Source organism: Chenopodium quinoa, unplaced genomic scaffold (genome assembly GCF_001683475.1).
Source record: "Chenopodium quinoa cultivar QQ74 unplaced genomic scaffold, ASM168347v1, whole genome shotgun sequence".
In the NCBI taxonomy this organism is placed as follows: domain Eukaryota; kingdom Viridiplantae; phylum Streptophyta; class Magnoliopsida; order Caryophyllales; family Amaranthaceae; genus Chenopodium; species Chenopodium quinoa.
The window spans coordinates 10,581,563-10,606,476 of record NW_018743252.1 but is presented as its reverse complement, the minus strand read 5'-3'; the positions used below and the strand labels follow the sequence as shown (position 1 = coordinate 10,606,476).

The following is a 24,914-nucleotide window of genomic DNA, read 5'->3' as shown; positions in this document are numbered from 1 at the left end:
CAGCCTGCATGCCTGGAGGGCCGTGCCGGGTCCTATATATATACACTACAAGAAAAAGGGAAATTATCAACTGATTTTTGCGACTACCATAATAATTAGTCGCAAAAAATATTTTTGCGACTGAAAAAGACGAGTAGTTGCAAATTTTGCAACCGATTTTGCAGTAGTTGCTATGCGGTCACTAATTAGCGACTGATTTTTGCGACTACCATAATAATCAGTCGTTAAAAGTATTTTTGCAACTGAAATAGACGAGTAGTCGCAAAAAATTGCAACCGATTTTATAATAGTTGTTATGCAGTCGCTTATTTACGACACTCTTATAATAATTTGCGACTAAATTGTAGTTGCCAGTGTTAATAATTTTGAAATCATTTTTTTTCTAAAAATTGCACTACTATTGCAACTAACACGGTTGTCGCTACTTTTTTTTTTTTTTTTTAATTTATTAAGAAAGAATTAAAGAAAACCCTTAGTATAATAAAGTTGTTGCCGCCCAAAAAAAAAAAGAACTATAACTCCTTATTGTAGTGCAGTTTATCGCTAATTCTCTTTACATACTCTTCTCTTTACTGCTCTTCATAAAAAAATATCAAATTTATCGCTATTTTTGTGCGCTGAATCTCTATTTTAGTGCAGTTTACGTTCTCCACTGATCATCAATTTAAGGTTTGTTTTCTAATTCATAAGCTTAATTTTGCTTTTGATATATTAGGTTTTTACTCATGCTTTTGATTAGTGAAATCGTGGTGCTAGAATTCCGTTTTGTCGAGATTGGGTTCAATTATGTGTGCTTAATTAAGGCTTATTTGGATCCTGTTCTGAAATTTCAATCGAGCTACTTTAGTTTTTCTTGGTAACGAATAATTGAATCATGTGTGGCTGGTTTTTTGCGCAATTGGACTAACCTTATTTCGTGAAATTTGGTTAATGATTATGCAAATTGTGAGTAAATTTTGCTTAATTGAGGGGCCGAATTGCTTAATTGTTGCTGGTTGTTGACGGTGGTGTTGGTGAGGGGCTGCTGTGGTGATTTTGGTTTGGTTTGGGTGGCTGCTGGTGTTGGTGAGGGTGAGCAGGGGCTATTGCGAGGTGACTTGGAGCAGGGGATAATTGGGTTGTTGTTGCGGCTGCGCGTGAAGGTGGTGGTGCGGCTGCAATTGGGTGATGGTGGTAGAATTGAGGTGTGATTGCGTGGCTGGTTTGGGCTGTGGTGGTGCGGCTGCTGTTGCTGTAGCAGTTGGGTTGCTCTGGTGGATGATGGATGAAATTGGTGGGCTGAGAAGTGTGTGGCTAATTAGTTTTAGGAGATGCTGGCGGTTTTGGCGGTGGTTGGTGCTGGTGTGTGTGGTGTTGTTGGTGGTAAGGCTGGAATGCGTGGTGGTTGATGGCTTGATGCGTGAGTGAAGGAGAGGGAGCAGGGGATGTGATTGGTTTTGGTGGGCTGATGTGGTTGGTAGTTGCAGCAAGGTTTTGGTGGGCTGCTGTGTGCGAGAGGGAGCAGGGGAATTGGTGTAGTGGAGGTTAAGAAGGTGGGGTGATGGATAAGAGGTGGGCAGCATCCATCAAAGTAAAGAATTGCACACACTTTCACTCGTCTCTGATCTCCGAACTCACTTGACATGAAATCCGGGACCCTAAACACAAAACCGAGGAGAAATCAAGACAAATAAAAATGAAATAAATAAATTAGGAATAAAATAAAGTGAAATAGAAAAAGAGAAATAACACTAAACTAATAAAAATTAAATAAAACTATACAAATAAATAAAATCAAATAAATAACAAAATAAATAAATTAAGAATAAAATAAAGTGAAAAAGAAACTGTTTTTCTGCAATTTTCCCAATTTTATTTGGGAATTTGGGAATATATTTTGATTTTTGTCAACAATAACCAAACCCTTAACAATCTGAATATTAGCCCTGCTGCTAATTCTTTTGTAAATATGAATTTGTTGGATGAAATTTTGTAATTGGTCTGCGAATTATGGTGGGTATTTCATTGCTAAATCTATTGTGTGTGACTGATAAGTGATAAGTCATGCTGACAATCTTTGTATGCAAGGCTATAAATCATACAATTTGTAATTTGTGTTCATGGTCCTTTGCTTTAGTTTTCTATGTAATTGTATATGAATCTGACTTGAATTTACTCATAATTAATGGTCCTACACCATAGATTTGAGTGTGAGATTGAAAATGAAATGTCCACCTTTGATTGTAGTGCTTCACATAGTCAAATTATATCGTCAGCAAAACAGACGGGGCATCAGTTTAAATATGTGTTTCTCAGATAATAATTTATCATATCAAGTGATTTTAGCGTGCCCATGTTACCAAATTCTCCATGTTAGCAGGGCACCTCCAACAGCCACAACCCACAGCAGCAACACTTCTAACCCCACCAGAGACAACATTCGTGTATTCCAACAGCCATGCCAGGTTTGTTTTAAGAAATTTTAAGTACCAATCCAAATGTGTAACCTCTAAATTTTATGGTAGGGCACGCTCTTTCGAATTTCGTTGTAGGATCTTGCTGAAAACTCTGTCTTTCTTGCTCCTATTTGCTGCATCATTGCTAACTGTTTGAAAACTCTGGTGGTTGTGTTCTAGGGTTCGCTTGATTTTCTGAAATTGCTGTAGGGCAAGCGGGGGTTGCCTATACACTAGAAGTGTTTTGAATTTTTTGACTGTATAAGAAGTGTTCATTGTTTTGCTCTGAATGTAATATGGGTTGTTGCTGATTTAATCTGTTATATGAGGAGAATGCTTCAATTTTATGTCTTGATTAGGTTACTTATTTATTTGCAGTAAATAAGCAGCATTACGTACTCTAGTTTTTCTAGCTATTTATGAGTGCAGTGTTGTGAATTTGACATAAAATTCTGAAGAATATTTTGCTTCTTGGCTGTAGTTCAGTTTGGAGTCATAGTGAATGATCTAGGATGGCTCATTCGTCTTCCTATTCTAAGTTTATGATAAATTGTGAAAACAGGTGAGAAAGAATAGATCGAGTAGTGGGTAACTCAACAAAATATGTTTTAGCCAAAGAGAAACCTTTTCCTAGTTACTTTCTTCTGGCTTTTATTTCAAACTAATTGTCATGCAAGCAAACGCTTCAAATTTTCATTTTCATACTAATATTAATCTGCTGTAGCTTCAGGTGAGTTCAGTTTTTCTGCATGTATGCTTGTAAAATATGCCTGAACTTGTGCAGAAGACTGGGCAGCTTGAAACCTGTGTGTTTGGAAACTAGGCTAGAAGTCTGAGAAGCATAGCCATTTTAGTGTACCGTAGAAAAGGAAAAAATACAACCGTTTCAAATCCTGGGATTTAGTTTCATAAGGGTAGCTTACAGTTGAGTTGCAACCAGGTTTGATGACAATGCTGTCTTCACGGCGTTGATTTCTGGGTTTCGTTAATTAGTTGTATTGGATAAGATTTAGTTAACGGTCCCTTTCTGCACCCTGCTTTCCTGACACCAATGCAACCATCGTGAGCTAATATTTGCTGTAATTTCCTTGTTGCTCACATTAAAACCCCATGTTATACTGAAATTCACTTATAATACTGTTTATCAGAATTTTCTTATCACACAAGAGACCTAATGACTGCAGTGTCAATGTATGATCGTATTGCTAATATTTTTGCAAGACTAAAGAGTAGCTTTCATAGTTTTCATGCTGGGCGGCCTGCCTGAATCAGTTTGTTTGGGGATTCGGAGAGGGAAAGTAGCATTCATTTGTCTGCAGTTGGTACGGTACATCTTTCGTTTAATTCTATGATGCCGATCCTCGCAAATAATTGCTCTACATTTCCATTCTTACTGGTGGTAACTGGTTCAATCTCACTCTGATGCAAACAGGAGTGCGTTTCTCACTCATATGCTCACTAATGTGTGTTTTGTCTATTTTCTGTTCTTTATTGCTTTTCTATTTCATTCTTGCATTATTGATCTAAGCTCACATGAATGAGAAATAAAATCAAAGAATTAAACACTGCACCATCTTTAATCTTCTCTGCTTGCACATACTCATAAGCAATGCAAAACCTTTTAAGCCTATCTAACTCTGCATTCCCATTAGCCCACTGCATGTACTGCATTCTTTCCTTCCTCAAATTTTCCAAAGCAGGTAAGATTTCCTGATCAAGAAGCTTATCAATCTCATCAACTTTAGTTTGCTTTTTTTCAAGTGTTTTCAAAGCAGAATCTTTCTTATTTTCATACATCCTTGTCCCAGCACCCTCTTCAAGCATAGACAATATTTCAGGAGGCTTCATGTTTAAAACTTTTGTAATACGCCCTTGCATAATTAGAAAATGTGGATTATTCACATTGAGCTGCACTGAATGGAAGAGGTTTTGTACCCTACTAGGTTGGGCAAGGTGCCCATTAATCAGATACTTGTTCCTGCCGCCAACCACAATCTGCAAAATTTGAGTTAAAATTATAAATTAGAAATAAAATTATTTATGTATAATATGCTATTTTGAGTTAAAATTATAAGCTTTACATGTTAATTATGTGCAGCGTACATATACTTGGAGAACTGAGTTCGATGCTAAGGCTAGGAGAGAATTTGACAAAAAAGCTGGGGACCGACTTAGGGGCACATTGAACCAAGTTTACAAAATGCCTCTCCATAAGGAAGTTAGTTTCATGACTGACACTGTTTGAGCTGAATTCATAAATAAGCGTAAGCATCCTGATTTTCTGAAACGTTCTAACCAAGCAAGAGATAATCGGTTATCTGGCCAAACATTAGAGAAGTTTGACCCTGGCCATCGCCAAGGTAGCGTATCTACTCCTCAAGTGGTTAAAAAAATGGTAAGTGTATGATTTAGCAGCTAACTTGTGATTTTATATAAGATTGAAGCAAGTAGAAAATTTTTAGCCACTAAGAGATCACAATAACTAGTCTTTATTACAATTGCTCTGTAGTCTATGTCCCCTATTTTTTGTTGTATTTTTTTTAGTGCTAACAACTTCTTCTAATACAAGGCAAAGAAAAAGGATGGAATTTTACCAACTACTGCTGAAGTATATGAGAGCACTCATTCTGTTTGTGTGGGCAATGATGAAGTTGAATTGATGGGTGACAAGTCTCAAAAAGTCATGGTATGAGTATACTTCTATATTTTGCTAAGATTACAAAAAAAAAAAAAAAAATATGTGGTAGTTAATGTTTGGAGATATTATAGATTGTTTATTTGTTTGTGTGATTGAGTTGGAGGATGAGAATGATTTGCCGGCATTAATCATATGATTAATATGGTATGGCACAATGTGAATTGAGACAGGTTTATTTTGAAGCCATACCCTATAGGAGGGGATTCTTCAATTTACAAAGGAGACTCTGCCGAAATTTTTAATAATAACTGCTTACATAAATTATTTTGCTATAAGTGTTACCTTTTTTATTTAAAAAAAAACAAAACAACTATAATAAAAATACCCATGATCCTCTGTTCCCAATAGTTGTACCTTTGTAATCTGGAACATCTATTAAGAGGTAACTCTGACTGTACTTGTATTCATGTTATTGCATCATTGATGGGTAATACTCTATTAGCTGCTCTAAAGCAATTAAATTAAATTGTGTTCTAGAAGTCCAAACAAGTTTTTATCTCGGACGATGTCCCGAATCATTGCTTGTATTTTTATTATAGTTGTTTTTTTTTTAAATGTATTTAGTTTATTTAAGTTTTAACATTTGAGATCATAGTTACTAATACATATCTTAATGCAGGGAGAATATATGGAAAAACTTGAGGAATATAAGAACAAAGGAATTGAGATAAACCCCGACAAAGTCTACTTGGAGGTTGTAGGTGGGCAAAAGAAAGGAAAAGTCTACGGTTTAGGGAGTGCTTCACAAATGTATTACAAGAGTGATCCTACTTCTCAATCTACTTCATCATCTTCCACTCCTTCCATGATTTCTCAATTAAGTTCTCAAGTTGAAGAGCTAAAGAAGATGGCGGAAGAAAACCATAACAAGGTAGAGAAAGCTAAAAAATAGCGGCAAAGAGCTTGAAATGTGCTAAGTAATTCATCGAAAATCATGAGATCGAAAAAGCTACATGCAAGAAGGAAAAATTAGCTATGCAAAAAACATTGCAGGAAATGGCATCACTTGTAAAACAAGTTTACCGTCCTTATAAGCCTCCTACGCCTGCAGTCACCCGCTCTCGTGATACAACTAAGTGATTTTTATTTTCTTGGTGGTAATTTTATGAACAACTGGTCTTTTACATTGTCATTAATTCTTGTTTGAAGTAGCTTTTTTTTATATGGGAGGTGACTTTTGGAACAATTAGTCTTATAAGTTAAATATTGTTTTTTAATACATTGATACAAAATTGATTGATATTTTGGATATTTGAATAAAATTAACATTTTGGTTATTTGAATTTATGCGTGGGTACCTTTTTTGCTTTGTGATTAATATTGGTTGTCGCTTAATTATGGTCTCAAATATTGATAGTTAGTCACAAATATTTAGCGACTGCAAATTTGGTTTAGAGACTAATTGGTTAGTTGCAAAATCATTAGTCTCAGTAGTCGCTAATCTGTCACAAATAATTAGTTTTGTAGTCGCAAAAATTTGGTCTCGTATGTAGTTGCTAATCCGTCGCAAAAAACATTAGTCTCAATAGTCGCAAATCCGTCGCAATTAAACAAGTCTCTGTAGTCGCAAAAGTTTAGTCTCTTAGTCGCAAAAGTTTGGTCTTGTAGTCGCTAATCCGTTGCAAAAGTAGTCCTAAAACATTGGTCTAAGTAGTTGCTAATCTGTCGCAAATATTTTACGACGGACAATAATTTAGTTGCTAAAATTTGAAAGTTAGTCGCTAAATGGTAGTTGCAAAGGCGTTGCAAATCCGTCGCTAAATTTGCGACTGTCCAAAAATTAGTCGCAAAAATGGATTTGTGACGAGGTCTTTGGCAACAAACCAAAGTAGTCGCAAATCCGTCGCAAATCCATTTTTGCGACGGATTTGCGACTACGTTGGCCGTCGCTAATTACCCTTTTTCTTGTAGTGATATATATATATATATATATACCGTGGTGGCGTGCCAGCGGGCCTTGCCATGGGCCAACTGACCAGCATGTCGTGCTCGTGTCGTGCCTGTGCCTATTTTAAAAAGTTTTGTTCACAACACGGCCCACGGCCCACACCTGGGCCCGGCTGAGTGAAAAAGAAACTCTTCATGTTTGGAAGGGCATTAGTAAATATTGATAGCTCACTTTACAGGGGGTTATGTCACCGACTAACTATATAAGAATAAGGTTCATAGCATATTATAGTTTTTAGTTAGGGTTTAGAGTAATTGACAAACTTCCGAAATTCAAGTGTGAGGTCAGGGTGTCTAATCTCACTAGTCTCAATTGTAAAAACCGTATGACTTTAACTAATGAAAATTAGTATCTTCAGGACTTCTTAAAAAAAAAAAGTTGTTTATGCAAAAGTTTATATACGTAGTACTTAATGCATAAAAATTAATTCCCTGTAATCTGTAAAAAAAATTAACTAAGGATCTGTTCACATTTACTGAACTGAACTGATTAAAGCTGAATTAAACTGAACTGATTGGTGCTAAACTGAACTGAATTGAGCTGAAATGAATATTTTATGAGAGAGGAAAATTAAGAGCTGTACTGAACTGAACTTATTGGAGCTGAGCTGAACTGAACTGAACTGATTAGAGCTGAACGGAACTGAACTGAAATTAAGTAAATGTGAGCAGACTCTAAGTGGTTCAATGGTGTAGATTTGTTTTGTATTTCCTAGAATTTAGTTACATGGTTTCGAAACCTATTGGCTATATTTAGAGTATATATTTTGTAGTATTGTTTGTATGAAATTGATTATTAATTTTTACTTCCTTTATTCTATTTTTGTCGCAATATATCGCAACGTTGGGGGTTTCACGCTTGCCATGCCAATGCACATGTTATAACTTATACATGGTTTTTTATATAAAAGGTTGATATTATAAAAGTATATTTCGAAGAAAATCTGACAAGATGTCAGGTATATTATTATTTCTCCAACCTATAAATCACAAAAGATGATTAAAGGAGTGTAAGTAAATAAGATTGAATTCTAAAAGTTGGAATAAAAAAATAAAAAAAAACCCGTAGGAAATATAACATAAATAGCCTAATAAAAAGTACTCTTCATTTGCAATCACTTTTTAGTGCATATTGCATGATTAAATTCACAAGGCCCCTAATTGTTATTTTGCCCATAGCCTCACAAAAGTCAAAAACGGCCCTGAATACTTGTTACATTTGATTTGATTTCACCCGCGTTTATTTTCTGTAGTAATTGATTATCAAATCAACTTGACGATTACATGATTTTTGTTCACTACTTAAATTAATACAATTGATTAACTCATAATAAATTTATGTTAATCTCTCACATGTTTTTCTTTTCACCAGATATTTCCCCCAATGCTAACTTCTCTTCACCTTCCAACACAAGTTCTTGCTCAGATTTCAACTTCTTTGCTTGCTTTGCCTTCTCAAGGTACACAACTAATTTCTTCAAACAATCCTCGGCAGTAGTAGTTTTGATTGATCTAGGCATAATATTTTCGGCTACATCAGCTGGTGTAACATCTATTTCCTCTAGCAACGCCCCAATGGTTTCGAACAAAGGATGTGATTCAAGCCGTAGATAGTTCTTAGCCAACATCTTGAATGCTTCATATCGACAGTAAGACATCTCAATGTGCAAGTCCATTCTACCAGGCCGAATTAGAGCAGGATCGAGTTTGTCCACATGATTAGTCGTAAACACAATAATCCTCTCTTCTCCACAAGCTGACCAAATTCCATCAATAAAGTTTAGTAAACCAGACAAAGTTACCTCACTTCCTTTCTTCTTTTTGTCTTTCACTTCTTTTTCTCCTGCAGGTTTATCCTTCAAAGGGTCTTTTTCGCCAGCCTTTTCTTCACCTCCTTCTTTTTTCTCTGTTCTTTGTCCTGTCAAGTCCAATGAACAATCTATATCTTCAATCAGAATGATGGACTTACAAGTTGTTTCGATTAATAGGCTTCTCAGTTGCTTGTTATTTTTAACTGATGTCAATTCAAGATCGTAGATGTCGTAGTCTAGGAGATTAGCCATGGCTGCTACTAGTGTTGATTTTCCTGTTCCAGGGGGACCATATAGAAGGTAACCCCGCTTCCATGGCTTTCCAATTTGCGCGTAGTAGTCTTTCGCGCCCTTGAACCATTGTAAGTCCTCGAGGATCATCTGTTTCTTATCCTCCTCCATTGCCAACATCCCGAATTTTGCAGGGTGTTTGAAATCAATGTAGTTGTTTCGGATGAAAACAATCGAATCTCGGAAGATCCTTTTATCTTGAGGGAACTTGGTCTCGGTCCGAACGACGCAGGAGCCGAGGGTTTCCTGCACAACAAATACACGTAAACTAGCCTCGGGGGGGACGCCGAGGAAGGCCCCTCCGATGCTTAAGTCAGTATATTAGAGAGAGAAAGCTGTGCAAGAGTTTAGTTGCTTGAGGCTTTATTGTCTTACCAAGGATTGACCAAATTGTTGGCTTTTATACCTTGGCTAATGAAGGAGGCGGATTGGGCCCGGAAGTCAGTTGGGCTGGGCCAAGCTGATTGGGCCGTTGACTGACCTTGACATGGCTTTGAGGATGTTGATTTTTGACTTTAGCATATTTGGAGAGTTGAACCTTAACCTTGGGCTTTTAATTGGATCATTCAGTGACCAGGCCCAATTGGACTAAATTGGACCCAAACAACTTGCCCCCCAGACCCGATTTGGAAGGATGACGGGTCGGGTTTGATTTAATCAGAAAAGGAGGGAAGTGAATGATTTGTTGATCCAAAAATGTGAATTTAAACCGTAATTAACCCATGATTAATGAGATAACAACAGTTAATGTGGATAATTGCGGAAGTTGGACGGGTAGTGGGCGATTTAACTGCAAGGTCGTGTGTTTAACGGCTACTTAGTGGGGTGCTTGAGAGAAATTGAAACGCAGACTCCTTGAATTCCCATTTCTGGAGATATAAATAGAGGCGCGTCTTCTCTCCCCACTCACTCATCAACACAAACCCAGAATTCTCAAGAACGCTCAAGAGCCCGCATCAAAACTTCGCAAATTCCCCGAGCATTAAGCTTAGAAGCTGAGACCTGTCACTACCAATTCGTAAATCGGCGGCTTTTGCTTCAGATCAAGGTAAATTCCTTTGATTTTATTTCATTTTTCCTCGACTTTGCACTCTTTCCCCTTTTTCGACTTTTTCCTTCGAAATTCGTCGATGGTGAGGGGAGTTAGAGGTGGAGCCCGTGCTCCAAGAAGAGCAAGGCTAATCCCCGATCCCAGGGACAGGATTGGGACCTGGAATGGACGAAGGACAGAGTCTGACCCTGCTGAAGGGGTTAGGGCGACTCCCATTTCTTCGGCTCCTCCTCAGAGGGCTGAGGGGGTGAGAGCTTCAGGACGGGATGATGAAGTTCCCGCTGTCCTTTGGGATATCCTCCCAGGGTTTTCAGAGTGGGAGGATGCCGAAGTAGCTTCGGCCATGATAAAGAACCGTCCCTACTCATGGTGGGTAGAGAACGCCGATCAATATCGATTTGCTGAGCAAATTGAGTTGCACTACGGCATTTTTGAAGCTGATGGATATTGGTGCCGAATGCCCTCAGCATCCGATAGAATCCATCGTCCACCCCCGGGGTATGTGGGGGTGTACACGAGACAGCTTCAGTATGGGCTGAGGTTCCCTTTGGACGTATTCGTCCGAGACTTGCTGATCCATTACAACATTTCCCTGTGCCAGCTGACCCCCACCAGCATCCGAAGGGTAATGACGTACTTATGGGTCTGCAAATTCTTCAGATACGTGCCGAACCTGCACTGCTTCAGAAAGCTCCATCGGCTAGTGCCAAATATTCAGAGTGGGCACGGAAGCCATGGTTCTGGGTGGTATCGGATTGAGTCTCGGCCCCCGTTCCTAACCATGTGGCCGAACGACTCTTCAGACAAGGACTGGAGAGGTCAATGGATTTGGGTTAGGGCGCCCACGGAGCCGAGCCATCCTTATGTTTTCAGCGCTCCCCGGTATCTTGCCGAGCCGGATCCTGATATGGGAAGTTTAGGTCCTCCCGAAGATAGCGGGCCAGACCCGAACCTTAATCAGCAGAACATCTTCGGCAAGCTGCCGAACCGGGGAGGCAGCGGCCGAATGCAGCATATCCCGGAGACTTGGCTCCCCGATACGCACTATGTTTTCCAAGAGAATATGCTGGCAGCTGTCGGCCTCAGCCGAAAGTTTAGGGATGGTAATCTTCTTCGGCTGGGGCCGAGGCCTTTTAATTATCTCTTTTCTTCTTTCATTTTGCTTTCTTGTGATGTGCCGAACTAACTGAATTGACTTCTCCCCTTTTCTTTTTCAGAACGGGACGAGACCAACGTCGGCATTGATTACGCTCGCCTTGGCGTCAGCCGAGAACGAGTCGTAACTGATCGGGCTCCCCCTATCACTGAACCAAGGCGCCGAGAGGTTCACCTAGACTCTTCCCACTTCCAAATTGAGGCTGTTGCTCTGTATCAGAGGCAGAAGCCTTGGTGGAAGAAGAGAGACCCTTGGTTTCAGCTGCTGAACGAAGAAGCTGAAGCTGCCCGCACAGCCGAAGAGGTTGCACGGGTACTTGAGGCTTGTGAAGGAGGAGAAGGGTCCTCCAGAGCTGCTGAAGCCGAAGCTGCAGCTAGAGCAGCTGAAGAAGACGAGGCTTTGCTGAAAACCTCGGTGAGCTTTCAGACAACTTTTTTCTTTTCTTTTTTTTTTTTTTTTTTTTTTTTTACTCACACTCTTCTTCCCCCCTGTCTGTTACAGTCTGAAGAGAGTAACAGACACAGAGAAGGCAAAGCTCCTGTTCGTCCCGAAGATCAAATACAAGAGTCTTCAGACTCAGATATGGACGAGCAGCCCCTTCTGAAAAGGCGCCGAAGGATGGCCATCATCGGCCCTCATGACTTTCAGCAGAGGCCGATGACCATCGGCGTCGCAATAAGGGAACCTGAGGAAGGCAATGGATCGCCGAGGGTTCCCCAGCCAACACCCCAATCTCCTCAAAAGACCCCTCCGCCACCTCCTGAGATGGAGGTGGATCAGAGGACTCCCGAACCTAAGGGAGGGGTCCAAGAAGAAATCAAGGAGAGTGCTGCTGAGCACGGAAATAAAGATGTCGTGATGTCAAGTGCTGAAGGCTTCACGGCAGATATCGCAAGAGAGGTTGAGGCCTTCGTCCTCACCCCTGAAGAAGAGGAGGTCATAGTACTTGACTCCTCTGAGAAGGACGATGCTGAGACAACCAAAGCTAATCAAGCTCCATCGTCGTCCTTCCCTTCTTTCCAGACTCTGCATTCTGGAGAAATGGGTTTCTCGGCCCCCCGAATTCCAATCCCAGATCACATCTGGGACCTCATATGGGGTCAAAACCGAGAAGGAGCTGCAGCCTACTTCGGCAATTTTGCTGGCATGTCCGAAGTAGACAGGGCAAGGATCTGGTCGCTGAAGGCCACTGCTGGGATGGGCGAATCCAGTAGATCAGTTCCTGACCCAGCCAGGTCTAACCAACTGCTGATGATGCAGGTAATTTTCCTTGCCTTGATTTCTTTCTGAACTCAACCTTTCAGCTATTATTTTTTACTTTTTTAACTTGTGCCCCTGTTTTCAGTTCGTGCACAATCAGACTCTCACTGTAGAGCTGATAGATTCCCTACAAGATAGGGTGGACGCTGCTGTGCACGAAAGGAAGGTGGCTGAAGAGGAAGTTAAGCTTGCCAAGCTGAAGCAAGCAGCAGCTGAAGAGAAGCAGCAGGAGGTTGAGGAGTACGGTAAAAAAGCTGCCGAAGCTCTGAAAACCTTCTGCGATGCTATGGAGATGGAGGTTTTTCCCCCACTGATGGAAGGGGAAAAATTCCTCCAGGAGCATATGGGAGTGGACGTCTCCAAATTCAAGGCTGCTATTGAGAGCCGAATTCAAGAAGGAACTGCTGCACAAGCTGAAGTGCAGCAGCGTCTAGAGGCTCTTGAAGCCAGCCGAATGGCTGCTGAAGAGTTGCTCTTGGCCAAAGACGTCCAACTCTCAGAGGCTGCTGCTGCTGCTGAAGCTCAAAGAGCTAAGCTACAAGAGGCTGAGGATCAGCTCACTGCCAAGAAGGAAGAAATGGTCCAAGTTCAGGCCGAGGCTTCCCGGGTTCAGCAAGAGTTTTCCGAGCTGAAAGGCTCCTCCTCCAAGCTCGTCGATGAGCTGAAGAGATCCGAGGAAGACTTGGAGGAGACGAAGAAGAAGTTGGCCGATGCTGAGGCTCTACTCAAAGTCCGTATCTATACCCAAGAAGAGTATGAAATGGGTTTTAGAAACGGGTTCAGAGTGTGCCGAAGGGTCTGCCTTCATGCTGAGCCGAAGCTGGACTGGTCCAAATGTGCTGAATGGGTCCAAGATCCCGAAGACCCTCACATGAAGTATGCCACTCCAATCGAAGCTGAAATCCTTAAGGCTGAGGAAGCCGAGGAAGAAGCTGAGAGGATGGAGTTGGAGGCTGAGCAGAGAGAAAGGGAGGCTCGGCAGAGTGCAAAGCCTGCTTCTTCTGCTGCTGGAGCTGAGACCACCATTGGGCCCAATGAAGCTGATCAGTCTGATCCTCAGGCTGAAGCATAGGAACTCGGGCAGTCGTCTTCAGAATCTTGCGGTTCATCATGCGCTCAACTTTAGACTTGCCGCTTTCTGAATTTTTGCCTTTTGTTTTTTTTTGCTTCAGCTTGCCTTATCGTACAACAGCTTATTATATTTTTATTTTGCCTGTACGTATTTCGGCAGCTGTTACTTTCCGCTTGTGGGCGGCTGCCGACTATTTTTGTAATTCAACATTTTTATTTCAAAGAAGTTCACTTTCTCAGCTTTCTTGTGTATATTTTTTTTTCTTCGCTTTACCAGTCTTCGCACTTTACTGCTTTCTTTGAATGATCTTTCAAATATTTGCTAAGTGCAGAACTTCGGCTAGCGAGAATCATTTCTGCTGAGACTTCTTTTTGCCGTTTGTACTCGGATGTTTTCAACTTGTGAAAAAACTGACATAAGTATCAAACTTCGGCTGAGCTGAAGGGTATTAGATCAGTTGTGCCATTTCTCTATTTCCCTCTGCCCCCCCAGAAATCTGAAGATGAGGTCTTCTGAATTCTGGAATGGCTGATAATTTTTCTCGGCTAAGCCGAGGATCTTTGAACACTTTGCTTTATTTTCTACATCCGTTTTTAAAGTACTGATTTCCCACCTGAGAGTTTTCACTCTAGAGATGGTACTCTTGTGACACTTTCTTCAATTCATCCAAGGGAACAACTATCCGAAACACCATGCCGGGGCAGCAGTTTATCTGAAGTACGAGGCATCATCATGCAATACTTCAGAGTTGCAACTACCACCCGGAACTGATTCATCCGAAGTACAAGGCATCACTATGCAATACTTCGGGGCTTTATCAGTTCCTATTTTTTAGGCTATGTTTCGGATAAGTCTATGGCCTTTTTGCCCAAAGGAACAGCTTCTCCGAAGTACAAGGCATCACTATGCAATACTTCGGGCTTGTATCCTTTTTTGGCAGGTTTTACAGCTTGCCGAGGTACAAGGCATCATTATGCAATACCCCGGACAGCGCCGAATGAAACCTTGAATTTTTGAAAAACCGTAGAAAGCATAAAGACTTAAAGAATACACGCAATCTGAATGAATACTGGCTCGATGGCCTTTTTGTAAACAAAATCAGTGTACTTACATAGATTGTACTATCCGAAGGATTTACACATAGTATTTTTTGAGCACATCGGCATTCTAATGGTTTTTCAGCTCGGTGCCATCCATTTGTTTGAGTCTGAAGGTACCGGGCTGAAGCTCTTGATAAATTTCATAAGGTCCCTCCCAAGATGCTGAGAGTTTGCCATGAATGCGACTTTTTTGAACAGCTGCAGCATTCCTCAAAACTAAATCCCCAACTCTGAGAGGTCGTTGATAGACTCTTCGGTTGTAGGACTTGCTCATTCTGAGCTTGTGTGCAGCCATCCTTTCTCGGGCTAGATCTCTAATCTCGTCAAGGAAGTCGAGGGACTCTTTCATGAGCTGCTCATTTTCCTCGGCTGAGAAGAGATTCACTCGTAGGCTTTCTGAGCCCACTTCCACTGGAAGCACTGCTTCGGATCCATACACCAGCTGAAAAGGTGAATGCCCCGTTGCCTCCTTCTCGGTTGTCCGGAGTGACCAGAGGGTTCCCGGAAGTTCCTCTACCCACTTGGACTTTTGATCCTCTACTCTTTTTCTGAGAGCGTTAAGGATCTGTTTATTTGCGGCTTCGGCTTGGCCATTACTCTGAGGGTGGCAAACCGCGGAGTAAGCCAATTTTATCCCGAATTGATCAGTGTATCGGCGCAAGGGCAGGTTGTCAAACTGTCTGCCGTGGTCGAACACAAAAACTTTTGGGATGCCGAACCGAGTTATTATGTTCTGCCAGATGAACTGTCTGACAGTTTGCTCAGATATGCTTGAAGCAGCTTCCGCTTCAATCCATTTGCTGAAATAGTCGATTCCGACTATCAGCCACTTTCTTTTGTATGGGGGGTTGGCTGGAGATCTAGGCATGGCCGATGGATTACCGGTGCAAATTTTTGGCATTTCTCGCATTTTCTGACCATGTTCTTTGCATCCGAGATCATTGTAGGCCAAAAATACCCTGCCCTGAGAGCTTTGTGGGCTAAGGTTCTCCCTCCTATGTGGTTTCCGCAGATGCCGAGGTGAATCTCTCGGAGAATATAGTCGGCATCCGTTGGACCCACGCATTTCAATAATGGAGCGGAGAAGGATTTTCTGAGGAGTTGGCCGCCGAAGACGAGGAATCGTGAACTGATCCGCTTTATCTTGGAGGCCGAATTCCTATCCTCGGGGAGCTCTTCCCTGAGTTTATAAGCCAGGATGTCATCCATCCAGCTCGGCTCGAGTGCAGCGCAGCAGATTGATATTGCTTCGGCTACACTCTTTTCTCGGCGCACCTCCACATAGACAGAACGGCTTAACTCAGTCAGAGTCGAGCTTGCAAGTTTGGAGAGTGCGTCCGCTTGAGCATTTTGACCCCTTGGGATCAGCTCTACTTCGAAAGATCTCAGCTTCGCAATTGTCGATTTGATCCTTGTGAGGTAAGCTGCCATTGAAGGCTCTTTAGCCTCATACTCCCCCCGGATCTGATTGGCGACCAGCTGAGAATCTGTCTTGAGGTAGACATGCTCGGCTTCCAACGATATGCACAGGTCTAAGCCAGCAATGGCTGCTTCATATTCGGCCTCGTTGTTAGAGGCTTTGAATGAAAATTTTAGTGCATACTCGAAGGTTTTGCCTTCGGGAGAGGTAATGACGACCCCTGCCCCCGAACCGTTCACGGTGGAGGACCCATCCGTGAAGACGGTCCAGATTTTCCTCCTTGCATCCAGAGTCTCCTGATAGGAGCACTCGGCCAAGAAGTCTGCCAAGGCTTGCGCCTTGATGGCTGTTCTCGGCTGATAACCGATACTGAACTCGGTGAGCTCGAAAGCCCACTTTGCTAGTCTACCGGATTTTTCAACCTTGCCGAGGACTTTCTCTAACGGCTGATCAGTTAGAACCGCTATTTGATGAGAATCAAAATAGGGTCGCAACTTCCGAGCAGCCACCACCACTGCATAAGCCACTTTTTCTAACAGTGGGTAGCGCGTCTCGGCATCCGTCAGGGTGTGGCTGACGAAATAGATCGGCTGTTGAACTTTTTCTTCTTCCCTTAGCAGCACCGCGCTTACCGTGGCTGGACTGACCGCCACGTATAAGTATAGGATGTCTCCTACGACTGGCCTTGCCAGTGTTGGGAGTTGAGCCAGGTGTTCACGGAGCTGCTGAAAGGCTGACTTTTGTTCGTCTCCCCATTCAATGCCTTTTGAATTTTGGAGCTTCAGCGCCTTGAAGAAAGGGAGCCCTTTGTCTGAGGCTCGTGAGATGAACCTGGACAAGGCAGCCATTCTCCCGGCTAGACGCTGAATATCCCTTTTTGTCTTCGGCTCGGGGAGGTCTAAAGCAGCTTGTACTTTGGCGGGGTTTGCATCAATCCCCCTCTTGCTGACCATGAAGCCGAGGAACTTGCCTGACTTCACGCCGAAGACACATTTCTTCGGATTCAGCTTCATTTTGTATTTTCTGAGGGTGGCGAAGGTTTCGGCTAGGTCCGTGACATGATCTTTTTCTTTTATGCTTTTGACGATTGAGTCGTCAACATAAACCTCCATGTTTCGGCCTTTTTGCTCGGCGAAAACCTGATCAACCAACCTCTGATATGTTGCCCCCGCATTTTTCAATCCGAAGGGCATCATTCTGTAATTGTACAACCCGGAACTTGTTATGAACGCTGTTTTAGCTCGGTCCTCGGGGTGCATGAAGATCTGATGGTATCCCGAGAATGCGTCCATGAAACTGAGCAGAGCATGCCCGCTTGTCGAGTCGATCAGTTGGTCGATCCTCGGCAGCGGATAGGAGTCCTTGGGACATGCCCTATTCAGGTCCGTGAAGTCAACGCACATCCTCCAGTTACCATTTGCCTTCTGAACCATTACAACATTGGCCAGCCACTCCGGATACTGACAGGGTTCAATGAACCCAGCATCTAGGAGCTTATCGACCTCAGCTGCGATGTTCTGGTTCTTTTCGGCGGAGTAGTTCCGCTTTTTCTGCTTAATGGGTCGACTGGAGGGGTCGACATTAAGCCTATGGGAGACGAAGTCCGGATCAATCCCGGGCATTTCTGCGGCTGAGAAGGCGAACACGTCTCCACTGGCCCGTAGGAGTTGGACGAGTGCCGCACGGGTGTTTGGCTCCAGTGACGACCCGATGCTAACACATCTGTTCGGATCTCCTACGGTCAGTTCTATTGACTCGGTCAGGTCATCCGTCTCCATGCTCTTAGAGTTGGATTCCTCGAATTCCGGCCTGCTATCAATATTAGCAGACTTTCCTGACCGCGGCTGGCCATCAGAGTCGTTCGGCTCTGAGGCGGAGTCAGCCTTTTGGCCCCCATCAGATTTCTCGTTGTCTGGGGCTTCATTAGCCGAAACGTCTGAGCCTCTCGGCTTTTTGGCGTTTCGGTCCCGGTGCTTTTCCTCCCCATCGCCACGGTCGCCTCGGCGAGACGTGGATGGCTTGAGGTGATTGCATCGGCGGGCTTCTTTTTGACTGCCCTTTATTTTCTCGGAGCGTCCCTCGTCTGAAACGTATATCATGATTTGATGATACGTGGAGACGACTCCTTGAATGCCGTGAATGAGGGGTCTCCCCATGATCACGTTGTATGCAGATGGAGCATCTACGACCAAAAATTCGGCCATGATATTCCTAGCTGCTCGGCCTTCGCCGATGGTGACAGGAAGTGTAATCTTCCCGTCAGGATACGATGAAGAGCCGTTGAATCCAGACACCGGGTAGGGTGCGGGGGCCAGGTGCTCGGCTCCCATCCTCAGCTGGTCGAACGCTCCTCGGAAGAGGATGTTCGCCCCGCTACCGCCGTCGACGAGGGTCCGCCAGACGTTGCGGTTGGCGATGCCCAGAATGATTACTAGTGGGTCATCGTGGGGGTATACCACCCCCTCACAGTCTTCGGCTGTGAACAGGATGTTCGGCGCCGGTGACTGGGACTGCCGAAGCTCAGCCTGATGAATCTGATGGGTTAGACCCCTCAGTTGGCGTTTGGCTGTGCCTTGCGAGATTCCCCCGGAAATAACCAGGATGTCGAGGGACTCCTTGCCCTGAGGTCCCTTATCCTTCTTCCGAGCGAAGTTGAGGTCCTGCCGAGAATCTTTTTCAGCTTTTTTCTCCTCGCGCCTGTCCGCGAGGTATTGGCTCAGGTACCCCTTGCGGACCAGATCCTCAATCTGGTCCTTCAGCTGGACGCAGTCCTCGGTGCGATGTCCGGGTGAGTCATGGAACTCGCACCACTGGTCCTTTCCCCTCGTCTGATGCCAGGGAGGCAATGGACGAGGTTTTTTGAATCTCCCCTCGTCCTTCGTCGTGCTGAAAATCTTAGCACGGGGAAGGGAGAGTGGAGTGTATGAATCGTACCTTCCCGTGTAGGGAAAGTGTCTTTCCTTCTTCGGCTCGGCAGCAGAGGACGGTTCTGAGGCCTTAGCCTTCCCTTTCCTCTGCGCCGAGACTTCGGGCTGCTGCCCTTTCGGCTTCTCAATTCTCGGACGAGACTGAGACCTGGATCTGTTCCACTCCTCGGCTCGGATGAACCTATCCGATGCTTCCAAGGCTTCCTCCAGGGTCTGCGGGGGATGCATGACCATGAAGTCCAGGAACTTTCCAGCTTGGAGGCCGTTCCGTAGCGCGAACACGGCCAGGCCTTGATCCAGGCTTGTGATTCCGGATGACTCGTTGCTGAAGCGAGTCAGATAGTCGCGGAGGCTCTCGTCCTCCGCCTGCTGCAGACTCATTAGCTCTGCAGTGGTCTTCTCTCGGCGGTTGGCCGTAGAGAATTTGCTCTTGAACTTGTTGGAGAGGTCGTTCCAACCGGTTATGGAGCCTTCCTTGAGCCCTTTGGTGATCCAGGATTGGGCAACACCTTTGAGGGTCGTAGGAAAGTATTTACACCAGGTAGCCTCAGACCTCGGGTTCAGATACATGTGCCCCTCGTAAGAGGCAATGTGATCCTTAGGATCTGAGGTACCATCGTAAGTAATATGTGCCGGGATTTTGACCGTTGGCACATGCTCTTCCAGAATCCACTTCTGGAAGGGCGAGTTCGATGGAACCATGACCGCCTTCCCCTTGTACCCAGCCTCAGGGACCTCGCTCCCTCCTCTCTCAGAGGTGGAAGTGGTTTTCGTCCCCGGCTGAGACAAGGTTGGGTGGGGTCCGGTATCCTCTGGGAAGGTGAGGCGGCTATGCACACTCACCTCCCTCGAACCCAAGCGTTCGTGAACGCTTTGGCGGGCGAATTCCGGGTCCTTGGAGGGCCCCATGGAATTCTGAGCTTCAGAGTGGTCAGAGGGTTGAGGGTTCCTCCTCCTCTCCTTACTGGAGTTTCGGGTGTCCCCTCGCCACCTCTGGCCGAGCTGTCTATGTGGTGGAACTTGTCCACCATCATCCTGACCGATCCTCCTTTTCAGGTTTCTCGGCTGGTGATCATCAGGCATCTGGATTGGAGCCCCTTGAGCTTTAAGGAACTCCATGCAGATGGCCACTGCTCTGGCCACTTCCTCGGTGGAGGGTCCGGAGGGAGGAGTCTCCCGCGGATGTGACCTGGATTGCACGCTATGGCGCGGCGGGGAGTTCCTCGCACCTGAGCCACTCGGTCTCGGGGATGGCCCCGGCTGCCGAGTGTGGTGCGAGGTGTTCTCCTCCTGGAGGCTAGGACCTCTTGAGGCTTCCCTTTCCGGAGAAATGGGGGCCTCCGATTCGGAAGAGGCTTGCTCCGGGGAGGGATAAACCGGCTGGCGTTCCCTCACCGTAATCCGGCCTCCTCCCTTCTTAGCCTTCTTGGAACTCTTTCCACTCTTAGTCATGGCGACTGCCGGAGTGTTTGATGACTGACGCGAAATTTAGTAGCGTTCCCCACAGACGGCGCCAAATTGTTTCGGATGAAAACAATCGAATCTCGGAAGATCCTTTTATCTTGAGGGAACTTGGTCTCGGTCCGAACGACGCAGGAGCCGAGGGTTTCCTGCACAACAAATACACGTAAACTAGCCTCGGGGGGGACGCCGAGGAAGGCCCCTCCGATGCTTAAGTCAGTATATTAGAGAGAGAAAGCTGTGCAAGAGTTTAGTTGCTTGAGGCTTTATTGTCTTACCAAGGATTGACCAAATTGTTGGCTTTTATACCTTGGCTAATGAAGGAGGCGGATTGGGCCCGGAAGTCAGTTGGGCTGGGCCAAGCTGATTGGGCCGTTGACTGACCTTGACATGGCTTTGAGGATGTTGATTTTTGACTTTAGCATATTTGGAGAGTTGAACCTTAACCTTGGGCTTTTAATTGGATCATTCAGTGACCAGGCCCAATTGGACTAAATTGGACCCAAACAGTAGTTAAGCCACATGTCATCATCATCATTTGTATACAGCTTTCGCCTCCTGTTTCGATTTGTTATGGCCTCGCCTTCCTCTAGAACATATGGTAGATACTTGTCCATTATAAACTTTCTGTGCTTGGCATGAAACACCAATGTGTAGTGTCTGTTTGAATTCAACATTTGTTAGTAAAATAATGAAGTCATAAGCTCTGTTTTAAACTTTTTATCTCTTGAATGACTTGATAATTTTTTTTACAAATTTTAAATCTTACTACGCTAGTGATTAGAATATTATATCACTATGTTTCAAGAATAAATTAAAAAAAAAAAGAATATTAGATCACTCATATGACTTGATAAATAATTTTAGGACAGATTTATATTACTCTATCAAATATATTTCGTATATGTTTTGTACAAACTTTAAAAAAAATCTGATGTACAATAATTATTGTACATCAACTATAAAGATAGACTAGATTGATCAAAAGTTACCCCTAAAATAAATAAAAGTTACCCCAATATGCATAAAAGTAATCTAATACAAATAAAAATTATTAGTAAAGAATCACATTTTAAATGACTAAAAATCAATTATTTGTGATAAAATGTAATTAAATTACCATTATAAAACGGGGATGTGGTGGGTCGTTGGTCAGGGTGGTGGTCATCAATGGTCATGGTGGTGGTCCTCATCGCCGTTCATTGTGGTGGTGGTGTTAGTTGTCAATGAGGGTGGTGATGTCGAGGTGTTAATAATTGGTGGCAAGAGGGAAGATACTGGTGAAATACTAAGGCCATAATTGTCCATTTACACTAAATAATGGCGGTTTAAATCATTTTAAATGGTGGTATCTAACATTCCCTTTAAGGTCGGTTTTAATTTCACTTAAAGGACGAAAATATTTTACCATTTTCCCCCAACTTCCCAAAGTGTTTAACCAATCAACTCAAGCCGAAATGGCAACTGTGGGGGGTATTGGCCGTGTAAAGCAACTTTTCATAAAATAAAACCAGAACTTTTCGACATACTTCAACCATTGGATAGAAATGGGATGACAAAGAAGATATTAAAATGATTGGTTCATTGGTTTGGTTGCAATCAAAAAGCAACAAAATAAACTAATCCCTCAACTTTTCGATCAAAATAGGAAGCAAAATGAAACAGAGAAATGTTGCTAAAAAAAGGTATATTCTTAACTCTTTAAGACAGAAATTAAATAAAACAGAGATGTTAATTAATTTAATTAATGTATATATCATGAATTCTTGAATGACTAATTAAAAATAAACTTGAAAAATGGAGAGATTTGAACCTTTTTTCATTGGAGTTTCTGAAGTAAGAGATAGCTGCTTGTTCAACATGTTGTTTGACAAAAGACCACCAAACTTGAACACCTTTATACTCATCCATGATCTCCTCATTATTTCCCAATTTTATCAACAAACTCTTGGCACCTTCATCATAATCAGCGTTCATACTTTTAGCTTCCGTTGAAGATTTGTCGCCGAGGTAGCTTTGGATCGCGTCGTAGGCCTCGTTTCGATTGAATCGATTCGAGTACTCATCGAAGGTGATATCGAGGTAAGGGGAGAAATAACTAGCCAATTTGTGAGTATAACGAGAAGTGAAATACTCAATAGCTTCATGTAATTTGGGAGGGAGGTAATGCCGGTATATTGTCCAAATGAACATTAGACCGGCAAGGCCAGAGCCAAATTGTGATGAAAACATTTCCATATTTGATTACAAGTCGAGTAAGTCTTGTACGATAGGATCTCACAAATTTAATTTTTAGAGTGATGGAGCTAGCCAAATACGAAGTATATAAAGAGTTGCGTGTTGCAGTAGGATTATGGAAGAGGCAAGTTCATTTCCCTAATTTAATTGTAAAAAGAATGTTAAGAAAAAGATCATGTGGGGTTTGGATGGACTTTTAAGAGGTTCATTTATTTATTTAGTATTTATTTTGGTAAGGGGCTCATTCAAATAATCTAGTTGATATACAAGTACAAAATAAATAAATATTACTCTTATATCTCTAAATTATGAATTTTATAAGTTAAATTTGAAATACATTAATTTAACCTTAAATATACAGAGGACGGTGTATATGATTAGATATTAATACGGAGTAAAAATTGTAAAAAAAAAAATTGATACTCCATATATTATAAAGTTTTGTTTTACAAGTAATACATTTTTAATACTCTCTTTGTCCCTTATTGATAGTCCTTTATGGCTAAATTTTAGTTCTAAAATATTCATCCCATTTGTATTTTCGAACAACTAATAATATTAGTTTTTTACCAAAATTTCCTCAAATTTGCAATAATATTTGGTAAATTTAGCTTTTCCATGTAAATTTTGTTTTTTTTCATATACATTTATTACTTTCTCTCAACTTTTTTGCATATCCAATGTAAATTTATTTTTTCAATTTAATTTTAATACTTATTTATGTTTATTAATTCTGTGAAAATTGTCCATAGAGAACTATCAATAAGGAACGGAGGGAGTATTTATTTAACAATATATTTTATAATAAAGTTTGATTCTAATTTGTTACTAAAAAAACTAGTATTGACCCAATTACAATAGTTGGGCAACCATTATATTTCTAAAAAAAAACTAATATTGAATTTGTACGGTTTATAAATAGCCAAAAAGTTAAAAAGGTTGACTATTTTAGGATTAAAGGAGTATTAGTTTATTTCTCCTCTGTTTTTTTTAATGCGTCATTTTAATAATTGTACTATTCACATACCATAGTTGACTTAATTTTTTCACCTCTAAGAAATAAATAGAAGTTATTATATAATATATAGTTAGATTTGTCATAATGTCTAGTTTCATAATATTTCCTCCGTCCCTAAAACTTCGACCCTTTTGGGTTGATTGTGTAAAGGGTCGAAATTTATAAAAGGGTCGAAGTTTTGGAAACGTAGGGAGTATAATTTTGTTACAAATTTTAATAATACACAATTAAATATATTAATGGTCAAAGTAGTGTCTCGACAAATGTAGCGATTAAACTAATACATATAAACAAAAAAAGAGGGAGTACTTACAAGGAATAAATATAAACAAAAAACAGAGGGAGTACTTACAAGTATTTTATAACAATGATGTTATGGAGTAGTTTGTATGATATAATTTTTCAACATTGTTTTTTTTTTTTTTTTTTTTTTTTTTTTTTACATAATTTTTCAACATTGTTTTATTTGAAGAGAGAGTTATAAACATGACGTATTGACGATACGATTCAGCCAATTCGGACAGGGCTAAAATTTCTACTTTAATTACCAAAATGCATTTATTTAGTTGTTTATGAATTATGAGTACTGTAAAAGTGTTGGTCAATTACATCGACTAGTCGGATTTTGGATTTGTACAATGAAGCTTGGGGCTTATGACATAAACAGGGAAGTAAGGAACCAACAACGAACCATCTAATAAGTAATAAAATAAGAAAAAGTAACTTTTATAAATTGACTGTGTTGACCAATGTTTAGTATTTGTCTTTCATTCTTTGTGCAAACGACGTGTGAAAATAAGAATACAAAACAAGAACGAAGAATCGTGGAGACTTCCTCACGAAAATCATGTGGTATCAGTGAATAGGAAAAGTTAAGAGTGGTACTCAAACATGGGCAACGGGCCGTTACGTGCCGCTGGCCGTGCTGTGGTGGGGGTCGTGCCTTGCCGGCTCCGCAGCGGGCCGTGCCGTGCCTGAAATTGGCACACCCCAGCCCACGGCACGGCACGGTCCACGTGCCTTGCGGGC

The 24,914-nt window shown here is 42.3% G+C and overlaps 2 protein-coding genes across 5 annotated transcripts; one reads left to right on the top strand and one right to left on the bottom strand.

The window, feature by feature from the left end:
• Window positions 1–514: 514 nt before the first annotated feature.
• LOC110735230 lies at window positions 515–6,420 on the top strand. 4 transcript variants are annotated; one of them, XM_021915412.1, is made up of 5 exons: window positions 515–669; window positions 2,360–2,444; window positions 4,534–4,830; window positions 5,005–5,121; window positions 5,753–6,420. In XM_021915412.1, exons 3-5 carry the CDS (start codon window positions 4,828–4,830, stop codon window positions 6,023–6,025), a joined length of 393 nt encoding a protein of 130 aa, XP_021771104.1. In that variant the 5' UTR covers window positions 515–669; window positions 2,360–2,444; window positions 4,534–4,827; the 3' UTR covers window positions 6,026–6,420. The 4 variants fall into 4 exon arrangements, with proteins under 4 accessions (XP_021771104.1, XP_021771106.1, XP_021771105.1 ...); XM_021915414.1 differs by lacking the exon at window positions 2,360–2,444; XM_021915413.1 differs by lacking the exon at window positions 515–669 and having other exon boundaries at window positions 1,822–2,444.
• Window positions 6,421–8,160: 1,740 nt separating this feature from the next.
• On the bottom strand, window positions 8,161–23,033 carry LOC110735228 (AAA-ATPase At3g28580-like). Its single transcript, XM_021915411.1, has 3 exons — window positions 22,443–23,033; window positions 21,145–21,289; window positions 8,161–9,338 (listed from the first exon to the last, which is right to left on the bottom strand). Exons 1-3 carry the CDS (start codon window positions 22,865–22,867, stop codon window positions 8,430–8,432), a joined length of 1,479 nt encoding a protein of 492 aa, XP_021771103.1. The 5' UTR covers window positions 22,868–23,033; the 3' UTR covers window positions 8,161–8,429.
• Between the last annotated feature and the right edge of the window lie 1,881 nt (window positions 23,034–24,914).